The sequence below is a fragment of the Doryrhamphus excisus genome, linkage group LG2 (genome assembly GCF_037039965.1).
Source record: "Doryrhamphus excisus strain RoL-2023G ecotype Guam linkage group LG2, RoL_Dexc_Guam_v1.1, whole genome shotgun sequence".
Lineage (NCBI taxonomy): Eukaryota > Metazoa > Chordata > Actinopteri > Syngnathiformes > Syngnathidae > Doryrhamphus > Doryrhamphus excisus.
The window spans coordinates 9,916,194-9,928,582 of record NC_136358.1 but is presented as its reverse complement, the minus strand read 5'-3'; the positions used below and the strand labels follow the sequence as shown (position 1 = coordinate 9,928,582).

Sequence of the window (12,389 nt, the reverse complement as noted above, 5' to 3'; positions counted from 1 at the left end):
GAAGTTAGCCATTTCCTGCAGGCGAGCGCGTCCTGGCCAGCGGTTCGGTCCAGCTGCCCCGCTTCACGCTGCTGGAGTCGGGCAGCCTCCTCATCTCGCCTTCGCACATCTCAGACGCCGGCACCTACACCTGCATGGCCAGCAACTCCCGTGGCATCGACGAGGCCTCCGCCGACCTCGTGGTCTGGGGTAAGCACCGCCTCTGCCTCTTCCTCGCCCACGGCCAGAACATTCTCTCAGCTCTTTACTCCTCGTCTCCTCCTCAGCTCGTACCCGGATCACAACGCCCCCACAGGATCAGAGCGTCATCAAAGGCACCAAGGCGGCGCTGACCTGTGGGGTCACGCACGATCCCAGCGTAAATGTCAGGTAAGGCGTCTGGCGCTCCCACATCCACCAAGCTTTATTCATCCCACGAGCTTCCAGGATGTCTGGGGTGTTTACAGAGAAAAGAGTTAGCAGCTCCGCTCCCTCCATCTTTTGGGATCTACGTTAGCTGCGAGCACGCGTCTGTCACCATCCACCACATTTGACACACGAGTTAACCCTACACACGGCCATGGCGTACACGTGAAGGTGAAATGTGATGTCCTCGCAGGTACGTGTGGGAGAAAGAGGGCGTGGCCATCAACGTGCACGCCATCCCCCGCCTGCAGCAGGACGCCGATGGCACCCTCCACATCTCCCAGACATGGTCGGGCGACATCGGCACCTACACCTGCCGCGTCACCTCCGTCGGCGGCAACGACTCACGCAGCGCTCACCTCCGTGTCAGGTGGGCCTCGCACACACACATATACACACTTATATAAACAAAATAAAATAAATAAAAACAAAAGACTTAAATAAAAGCATAACAATAATAAAACAATCATAATCATACAATTATTGAAGTATAATTTTTTTTTAAAATCAATAAAAATGAAATAAATCTGAGGTGTATAATAAAAATTATTTTAATAAAAGTGTACAAAATAAATATAGTTCAAATTACAAATAATGTGTAAAAATAATAAACAAACAAAATAAAAATACTTAAATACTGTGTCAAAAAGTAAATAAAAAATTTAATAAAAATTTACTTCAATTAAAGTATAAAAAAAATACCAAAAAATGACTGAAATAAAAAGGAAAATAAATTAAAACAACAATGACCCAAATTAAAGTAAAAAGAAAATCACTTCAATAGAAGTTTTCAAAAATTTAAATAAATACAAATAAAAATGATGTTAATAAAAATAAAAAGAAGAAAGAATAAAAATGGCTTCCATGCTAGTGTAAACAATTCTAATAATAAATCAAAATACACTGAATAAAGTGAAAAAAAAAATCAAAAAGAAATGAAATTAAAGCCTGAATACTTCCCGTCCTGATGCATGTTGTTATTTGGCTCTTCTTCCCCTGCAGGCAGCTGCCTCACGCCCCCGAGAACCCCACGGCGGCACTGAGCGTATCCGAGAGGCGTGCCATCGACCTGACCTGGGCCAAGGCCTTTGACGGCAACAGTCCGCTGATACGCTACATCCTAGAGGTGTCGGAGAACAGTAGGTTGACCACGCCCACTTTTACACCCCTCACCCGTTCAGTCCAGTTGAGTTGCCTGAGGGTACGCTGGGCTACATTGCTGACGATGCGTTCAGCGGTGCGGTTTACATAAATGTCCTTATCATTGTTTGATGGTACATTTCAAAAGTGACGTGCCCACTGGAAACTGGAGTTTATTTACCAACACTGACAATCAATACAAAGGCGGGCAAAGACCCTCGCCTGTCAGGATTTCAAGATGTCCTGCATGTGTGTCGTCACCCCAAAGACACAGCAGAAGAGAATTTAAGATCAATGGGAGCCATTAGCGGCGTCCGTCACATGCGTCTCATCTCAGGCTGCACACGCTAGGGCGACGTGCCTCACAAAACATCAAGCGTGTTTGCATCTTCTTTGTTGCTGAAAGAACAGCGCTCTTGAATATTCTCCATCATGTCTTTAGTGCCCACCGCCACGCGTCACACGCATGGATGAATTGCAACAAGTCATTCAACATGTCGTCACGCACATTTGCAACTTTGCAGACCTGTGGTTCATATCTACACAACCTAATCCTTCCTTTAGGGTGCTTCCTTGCTTTCTCACCTCACCACCACAAGGGTTTGAGGAGGAAAGCCTCTTTGCCACCTCCTACCTGGGGGTATGATGAAGAGGGGGAGAGGTGGGGTACACCCTGGACTGGTGTCCAGCCAATCACAGGGCACATATAGACAAACAACCATTCCCACCCACATTCATACCTATGGACAATTTGGAGTAGCCAAGGAAGCTAACATGACTTTATTCCCATAATATGATGACTTTATTCCCATAATATGATGACTTTATTCCCATAATATGACTTTATTCCTATAATATAATGACTTTATTTCCTTAATATGATGACTTTTTTCCCATAATATTATGACTTTATTGCCATAATATTATGACTTTATTCCCATAGTGTTGATATTATGATATTATTGATATTACTATATTGTGTTTTATTTCTCATATCACAACTTAAATACCATTTTAATGCTAAAATTAAAATTAGTTAAATTTAAAGTTAAAGTTAAAAAAGTTTTTCCTCCTAATATTACGAGTTTATTATTTTTTTAATTGGGACATTTTTGTCTTAATATTTCGACTTTTCTTGACAAAATCCAGCTTGTTTCCATTTCTGCTGTTATAAATTTTTTCCTCCTTGTACATTTTCTTCTCATAAATATGACTTTATTGCCATAATATTTGGACTTTAATCTCAGAATATACATTTTTTTCTGCAACCAAAATTTTCAAAAATGACAACTTTATTTGTTGTTTTTTTGTGTCCCATAATGGAACATCTTTTATTTGTATTTCCCCTTTATGCTTATAATGATGTCATTCATTCATTCATTCATTTTCTACGGCTTATCCTCACAAGGGCTGCGGGGGTGCTGGAGCCTATACCAGCTGTCTTCGGGCGAGAGGCGGGGTACACCCTGGACTGGTGGCCAGCCAATCACAGGGCACATATAGACAAACAACCATTCACACTCACATTCATACCTATGGACAATTTGAAGTGGCCAATGAAGCTAACATGTTTTTGGAATATGGGAGGAAACCGGAGTACCAGGGGAAAAGCCACACATGCACGGGGAGAACATGCAAACTCTACACGGAGATGTCTAAGCGGAGATTCCTGACTCCTGACTGTTAACCACAACATGCTAACCACTCGGCCACCTACAGTAGACATAATAACAGGGTCTTAAAGACCCATTTAAGACCTTCTAAATACACGTTTTAACATGATTAGAGCCCTTGAGACATAAAATAACACCTCCATAGTCACTTTTACACGCCTGTTGCCCAATATTGTAGACATCGTAGGAGAAAATAAGAGAAATGGGGGAGCTAAAGACCTACCTGACTGTCGCTGCTTCTCCTTTTGTGAGCAAAGAAGACGCTGCATCATCCAATACAATAAACATTAGCACGTATGGGGCGTGTCTCAATGCAGCGCCGCGAATGAGTGGAGTCTACAGCCAACCCTTGACCAATCACAACAGAGAAACCGTGCTGTGCAATGAGAGTGTAGCATTTTTCATTTTCAACAATGCCTTTTTTTCTTTTTGCAGACGCTCCCTGGGCCATCCTCCTGGCCAACATCGAACCCGACTCTTCGGCGGTGAAGGTCAACGGTTTGATCCCGGCACGCTCCTACCAGTTCCGACTGTGCGCCGTCAACGACGTGGGCAAGGGACAGTTCAGCAAGGAGACAGAGCGGTGAGCTGCCATCCCATAATACTGTCAGGCAGGGCTGGACAATGTCTAATGATGACAAGACAAGTAGAAGAAAACACAGCAAGGAGAAAAAAGCAGCAGCCATCTGACAAGAATGAAGGGAAAAAGAACGAACAAATGAACAAGAAAAAGTGGTACTTTGATGAGCATTATGTTGTAAAATTATGAGGACAAATACCATCATTTAATAGCATAAAAGTGAAATATTAAACAAAAAAAAACATATTTAATACTTAATAATATGAAAAACAAACAAGTCAAGAGCCAGCACGGATGGACCGCCCATACTTACGAGCACGTGTGTGAATGCCGTTTCGCTGCTCCTGCCTCCCTCAGCCCGCCCACTCACATATACAGTATCATATCATCCACATACACAGTACCATCATCCACATACACAGTATCATCATCATATACATACACAGTATCATCATCATACACATACACAGTACCATCATACACAGTACTATATAATCATACACATACACAGTATCATATCATCCACATACACAGTACCATCATACACATACACAGTATCATATCATCATATACATACACAGTATCATCATCATACACATACACAGTACCATCATACACAGTACTATATCATCATACACATACACAGTATCATATCATCCACATACACAGTATCATCATACACATACACAGTATCATATCATCATACACATACACAGTACCATCATACACATACACAGTATCATATCATCATACACATACACAGTACCATCATACACATACACAGTATCATATCATCATACACATACACAATGCCATCATCATACGCATAAACAGTATCATATCATCCACAGACACTGTATCATCATACACATACACAGTATCGTATCATTATACACAGTACCATCCCTTTACAAACACAGTATCATATCATCATACACAGTATCATATCATCCACAGACACAGTATCATCATCCACATACACAGTATCATATCATCATACACATACACAGTATCATCATCGTAGACACAGAAAGTATCATATTATCATCATATGTGCGCATACACAGTATCATCATCCACATATACAATATAATATCATCATCATCATACACATACACAGTATCATATATCATCCACATACACAGTATCATATATCATCCACATACACAGTATCATCATCCACATATACAGTATCATATCAGCAGCCACATGGACAATATCATATCATCAACATACACAGTATCTTATCAGTATCCACATATACAGTATTATATCATCATCATCCACATGCACAGTATCGTATCATCACATCATTCCCATATACACTATCATCATCCACATATACAGTATCATATCATCACATCATCGCCATACACAGTATATCATCATCCACATACACAGTATCATCATCATATACATACACAGTATATCATCATCCACATACACAGTATCATCATCATATACATACACAGTACCATCATCATACACATACACAGTACCATCATACACAATACTATATCATCATACACATACACAGTATCATATCATCCACATACACAGTATCATCATACACATACACAGTATCATATCATCATACACATACACAGTACCATCATACACATACACAGTATCATATCATCATACACATACACAATGCCATCATCATACGCATAAACAGTATCATATCATCCACAGACACTGTATCATCATACACATACACAGTATCGTATCATTATACACAGTACCATCCCTTTACAAACACAGTATCATATCATCATACACAGTATCATATCATCCACAGACACAGTATCATCATCCACATACACAGTATCATATCATCATACACATACACAGTATCATCATCATAGACACACAAAGTATCATATTATCATCATATGTGCGCATACACAGTATCATCATCCACATATACAATATAATATCATCATCATCATACACATACACAGTATCATATATCATCCACATACACAGTATCATCATCCACATACACAGTATCATCATCCACATATACAGTATCATATCAGCAGCCACATGGACAATATCATATCATCAACATACACAGTATCTTATCAATATCCACATATACAGTATTATATCATCATCATCCACATGCACAGTATCGTATCATCACATCATTCCCATATACACTATCATCATCCACATATACAGTATCATATCATCACATCATCGCCATACACAGTATATCATCATCCACATACACAGTATCTTATCAATATCCACATATACAGTATCATATCATCATCATCCACATGCACAGTATCGTATCATCACATCATTCCCATATACACTATCATCATCCACAGATACAGTATCATATGATCACATCATCGCCATACACAGTATATCATCATCCACATACACAGTATCTTATCAATATCCACATATATCACACATCATCCCCATATAAAGTATCATCATCATACACATACACAGTATCATACCATCATCATACACATACTCAGTGTCATATCATCATCATCCACATATACAGTATCATATGATCATCATCCACACACACAGTATAATATGATCATGGAAAGGGAAGGATGTGGAATAAAAGATATGTAGGATGATAACCGATCTATTTATCAGTGCTCATGGTAAACTTTATCCTCATGTCCATCCGTCCATTTTCCTCCTCTTATCCGGGTCAATGCTAAATGACTAGAACATGAATGAACCAATGGATTATCTCCAATATTATTTAATTGAATTATTTAATTATCTTTAAGTTGAAGAACATAATAAGGTTGATGTTGTTGAAGTGTGCAGGAGTAGGGGGTACATGGATTCAGGTCAAATGTCTGAAGGGGAATCTGACTGTAAAAGTTTTGGGAACCACTGTAATAATGGATTACAAAGTTTTAAAATGACTTACCCATGTGACTTCATGAGCAGGACCATTTGGGGAAGGAAGTACAATTACAATACGCCACAAGAATTATTTCAATAACTCTGTTTTGTGTTGCTCCTAGGGTGGCGCTACCAGAGGAGCCCCCCAGCGCACCCCCCCAGAACGTCATCGCCAGCGGTCGCACCAACCAGTCCATCATGATACAGTGGCAGCCCCCCCAGGAGAGCCACCAGAACGGCATCCTCAGAGGCTACACCGTCAGGTGAGCTCACCTGGTTCAACTTTGATCAACATCATAGCCCAATTCCTAATTTTACACTCAATTAACTTTCTGCAGCGATGAACCTTTATAGTCCCCCTCCCACTTCCACCCCTACGTGTCACTTCACAGCTGGATGCTTAAAGTTTGAAGAAGAAAATGCAGGAGTCTTTGTTTTTTTTACTTGAGTGTTGTCATAAAAAGCAGCAGCAGTCATCTTGTTGTGTTTAGTTGGTACTTTGTCTCCCTCTAGCAGGGCGTGTGGTGTTACTGCACCCCCTACTTCACCTTTTTATTGATTAAAGGTACCGTCTGACCGGGCTGCCCGTGGACAACCAGATCAAGAACATCTCCAGCCCGGACGTGACCAACCTGCTGCTGGAGGACCTGATCATCTGGACCAACTATGAGATCGAGGTGGCCGCGTACAACGGGGCGGGCTTGGGCACCTTCAGCCATAAAGTGACGGAGTGGACCCTACAGGGAGGTAGCGGCCGATCTTACTCTCCGCCATACATCAACATGAATTCCATCGGTTCTTCATCTCCTCTTTCTCCTGGTCCTTCCAAGTGCCAACCATCGCCCCTGGCAACGTGCAGGCTGAGGCCGTCAACTCCACCGCCATCCGTTTCACGTGGACGGCCCCCAACCCTCAGTTCATCAACGGCATCAACCAGGGCTACAAGGTGAATGAAGAACAAGCAAACAAACAGCCAGAGTGTGACGGCTTCTCCTTCTTCTGCTCCTCCAGCTGCTGGCCTGGCGGCCGGGTAAAGACCAGGAGGTCACCACAGTGACCACGCCGCCCAACTTCCAGGACAGCGTACACGTGTCGTACGTGACGGGCCTGAAGAAGTTCACCGACTATTTCACCTCGGCGCTGTGCTTCACCACGCCGGGCGACGGCCCCCGCAGTCCCCCCAAGCTGCTGAGGACGCACGAGGACAGTACGTCGCCCTTCTTCTCGCCGCTTTTCTGAATGCTTTTTTGCAGCGGCTCAGCGTGTGCTCCTTTGTGTCTAGCGCCCGGTGCTGTCGGCCACCTGAGCTTCACCGAGATCCTGGACACGTCGCTAAAAGTCAGCTGGAGCGAACCCAGCGAGAAGAACGGCATTCTCACAGGTACACCCTTATACTTCCTGCACTTCGCCATGATGATGTCTGTACAAACTGTATGTTATTTATTCCTTCAGACATACATGAACATAGCAATACTTCCAGTAACTTCATCTACCAGCCATACAGTATGTTCATCTGTAGTATTAATATTGACATCATCTTATTAAATGTTGTTGCTTTAGGGCTAAACACACACACACACAGTAGTATCTTACTTATAATTCATTCATTCATTCATGTTCTACCGCTTATCTTCACGAGGGTCGCGGGGGTGCTGGAGCCTATCCCAGCTGTCTTCGGGCGAGAGGCGGGATACACCCTGGACTGGTCGCCAGCCAATCACAGGGCACATATAGACAAACAACCATTCACACTCATATTCATACCTATGGACAATTTGGAGTGGCCAATTAACCTAGCATGTTTTTGGAACGTGGGAGGAAACCGGAGTACCCGGGGAAAACCCACACATGCACGGGGAGAACATGCAAACTCCACACAGAGATGGCCGAGGATGGAATTGAACCCTGGTCTCCTAGCTGTGAGGTCTGTGCGCCATGCAGCCCCTTAAATATAAATAAATATAAATATACTTCTATATACTATGGTTATTTTCTCATTTCATATATTTTCACTTCTTTTTTAGTTTAATATGTACATTTGATTCATAATGTATAAATATACTATAATGTTTAATCATTATACATTATTCTATATTATACTACATTACACTTTAATGTCATATAACTTTTTTCTGTATTTTACATAATATAAATTATATCAATTAATTAATTATAATTAATTATATTAATTAATAGGGCGTTCGAGTGGTTAGCGTGCAGACCTCACAGCTAGGAGACCAGGGTTCAATTCCACCCAATTCCACAGTATAACTCAAGTTCAATACCACCCTCAGCCATCTCTGTGTGGAGTTTGCATGTTCTCCCCGTGCATGCGTGGGTTTTCTCCGGGTACTCCGGTTTCCTCCCCCATTCCAAAAACATGCTAGGTTAATTGGTGACTCCAAATTGTCCATAGGTATGAATGTGAGTGTGAATGGTTGTTTGTCTATATGTGCCCTGTGATTGGCTGGCTGGCGAAAAAGCGGAAGAAAATGAATGAATTAATGAATATTAATTTCTATTAATAATATAATATTTTACATAATATTTATCAACTGTTGTAGTACATATAATGTAGAATTTTCTATATATATTTTATATTTCATATATTATTTGATATATCTTTTGCTATCTATTCTTTTGTGTATGAATATGAACTGTATGCAGTAGTACAACATCAGTTGATGCTTCTTTACAATCGTTGTCATGAGGTGGTGGTGCAGGTGTACCTAATGTTGTGGCCCGTCGGACAACTTGATTGAGTGTGTGTGTGTGTGGTCAGGTTACCGCATCTCGTGGGAGGAGTTCAACCGCACCAACACGAGAGTGACGCACTACCTGCCCAGCGTGACGTTGGAGTACCGCGTGACGGGACTCACCGCCCTCACCACCTACACCATCGAGGTGGCCGGCATGACCTCCAAAGGTCAAGGCCAGCTGTCGTCCTCCACCATCTCCTCGGGCGTCCCCCCAGGTGAGTGGGGGTCCTTTGGTACCTCGTTGTTGGTGAGAAATGATGAGAACATATAACATATATAATATATGAGTATATTATGCTATTAACGCTTAGGGCTCTAATTTTAATGACGCAGTTCAAGGTGGTGCAGGGTGACAGTGAACCACTGTGTGCAGCCAATTTGGTAATGTGGTAGACTGGGTTGCACCATGGCGGCACACCAGGGGAGGTGTCCACATTCAGCTTGGCGCAGTGAGCTTTCATCGCAACAAAAAGGTGCGCTGAAAGCGCGCCAACTCCAACCTGGTCTATTCTTGGCGCAGGCGAAGCGCACCCTGCGGAGTGGTCAACTGGCTGACAGGCCCACAGTACAGTACAGACATGTCACCAAAACCTCACAGGCAGGGTTTCCAGAGTGTCAGGCACATTTCAATGCAACCAGCAACCACTACTTAATATAAGCGTCTCACCCAGCATGGACATTTTTGGATTTATTGTCTAATCACATCTGATGTCAGATCAAAGGCATCACGCTTGATGGGAACTCAACCTGACGGCAGACCGGGGGGGCTCAATAGCCTCATCCAATAAGAAATGAAATCATGTTCAAAAGGGATGAGAAGGATATTTCTGCTGAATAATGATATAGCCGTGTATGAGATGAATATGAATGTCTAAGGAATGTCTAAGTGTTTATGAAAGGTGTAAATTAAATATGAAATGCTGTGCTTTCTGTCAGAGCTTCCCGGCCCCCCCACCAACATGGCCATTTCCAACATCGGCCCGCGTTCGGTCAGCCTGCTCTTCAAGCCAGGCTACGACGGCAAGACCTCCATCTCCCGCTGGCAGGTGGAAGCCCAGGTGAGACGTCATCTACCACTTATCACCGTGTCATCGCTCATCCCCGACGGGTGCTGCCACACAGGTGGGGGTGGTGGGAGACAACGAGGACTGGGTGACGGTCCACCAGGTGTCCAACCTGCCTGATGCTCGCTCCCTGGAGGTTCCCGGCTTGAACCCCTTCACCTTCTACAGGTAGGAGCGTGGGATGCTCACCTTCGGAACGTTACAACCTTGTCGGACAATATCGTGGTTACGCCGTCTTCCAGGTTCCGGATGCGGCAGGTGAACATCGTGGGCACGAGCCCCCCCAGCCAGCCCTCCAGAAAGATCCAGACCCTCCCCGCACCTCCAGACATGGCCCCCGCCAACGTGACGCTGCGCACCGCCAGCGAGACCAGCTTGTGGTTAAGATGGATGGTGAGCGGTGATCGTGATCTATCACCATGACGACCATCCAAGCCGCTCAACCCCCTCACTCTCTCTTCCCCCGCCCCTACAGCCTCTGCCAGAGTGGGAGTACAATGGCCACGCGGAGCAGGTGGGCTACAGGGTGCAGTACGCCAAGGCGGGCTCAGCGGGCCGCCCGTTGACCCAGTCCATCTCCGACCGCCTGGAGAGGGAGTTCACCATCGAGGACCTGGAGGAGTGGACCGAGTACGAGGTCCGGGTGCAGGCGGTCAACGGCATTGGGACTGGACCGTGGAGCCAGCCCATCAGAGGACGGACACGGGAGTCGGGTGAGTCCCCCTTTCACCGTGACCTGTGGTTGCACGGATGGATCTCCAGGAAGCACGCTTGTCTTCTGTCCAGTTCCATCCTGTGGTCCCAACAACGTGTCTGCCTTCGCCACCACCTCCAGCAGCATCCTGGTGCGATGGTCCCAGGTTCCCCAAGCAGACAGAAATGGACTCATTCTGGGCTACAAGGTTTGTTTCATGTTTTAGCGTGAACGCTGGAAATGTAGGCAGGGTTTAGGGGTCTAACCCCGCCCTCTTTTCATCAACTCCTCATGACCTCTGGGTCAGGTGGCGTACAAAGAGAAGGACTCGGACAGCGCCGTCCGCTTCTGGACCGTGGAGGGAAACGCCACCCACAGCGTCCAGCTGAGCGGCCTGGGCAAGTATGTCCTCTATGAGATCCAGGTCCTGGCCTTTACCCGCGTTGGGGACGGGCGGCCCAGCTCACCACCCATCTTTGAGAGGACGCTGGACGACGGTAAAGTCCTTCTGAAGAAACCTCAATATTAGCACCTCTTTCTTTTTTACTGGTTTTCACTTCCCAAAGAGGAAGTGAAAAGTTCTACTTTGTACGTATGTTGTTGTTTTGTAATATTTGGACTTTATTCCCATAAGATTAGATAAGGATAAGGATAAAGATAAGATTTTTATTCCCATAATATGATGACTTTATTCCCACAATTTTACAAATTTATTCCCATATAACTAGGACTTTATTCCCATTATATATGACAACTTTGTTTCCACAATATTACAACTTTATTCCCATAAAACTATAACTTTATTCCCATTATATATTACAACTTTATACCCACAGTATTACAACTTTATTTCCATAATATTACAACACAGCTCCTTCCTGATCGTGGCACCAAAACACAGCATATACAGTATAACATATGGAATATGTAAACCGGGCATGTGCAAAGTGCAGCCTGCGGGCCATCTGTGGACTGCATGTTTTATGGGCCCTCGAATGGCACATTGTAGAAACAAATATAAAACAAAAGTGGAAGAATAAAACAAAAGGAGCATCAAATAATATTAAATTACGCCAAATATTGACGTGCTGCCCAAACCTAACACTAGGAAGGAAAGGTAGGAAAGACACTATTGGTAGTATGTTAGTACAATGCATGTGACGTGTAGTCAGTCCTGTTATG

General features: G+C 43.7%; 1 protein-coding gene across 5 annotated transcripts in view; it reads left to right on the top strand.

Annotated features, from left to right (window-relative positions):
• sdk2b (sidekick cell adhesion molecule 2b) overlaps positions 1–12,389 on the top strand; it is a 253,907-nt gene that overhangs the window by 218,725 nt on the left and 22,793 nt on the right. For all 5 annotated transcript variants that reach the window (XM_058067737.2, XM_058067734.2, XM_058067735.2 and 2 more), the window contains 17 exons: positions 22–189; positions 267–369; positions 599–775; positions 1,408–1,544; positions 3,654–3,801; positions 6,813–6,953; positions 7,256–7,437; positions 7,521–7,636; positions 7,702–7,897; positions 7,973–8,071; positions 9,473–9,664; positions 10,386–10,507; positions 10,572–10,681; positions 10,756–10,906; positions 10,989–11,226; positions 11,300–11,415; positions 11,515–11,704. In XM_058067737.2, the coding sequence (XP_057923720.2) occupies positions 22–189; positions 267–369; positions 599–775; positions 1,408–1,544; positions 3,654–3,801; positions 6,813–6,953; positions 7,256–7,437; positions 7,521–7,636; positions 7,702–7,897; positions 7,973–8,071; positions 9,473–9,664; positions 10,386–10,507; positions 10,572–10,681; positions 10,756–10,906; positions 10,989–11,226; positions 11,300–11,415; positions 11,515–11,704 (2,586 nt within the window). The remainder of the gene's footprint in view (positions 1–21; positions 190–266; positions 370–598; positions 776–1,407; positions 1,545–3,653; positions 3,802–6,812; positions 6,954–7,255; positions 7,438–7,520; positions 7,637–7,701; positions 7,898–7,972; positions 8,072–9,472; positions 9,665–10,385; positions 10,508–10,571; positions 10,682–10,755; positions 10,907–10,988; positions 11,227–11,299; positions 11,416–11,514; positions 11,705–12,389) is intronic.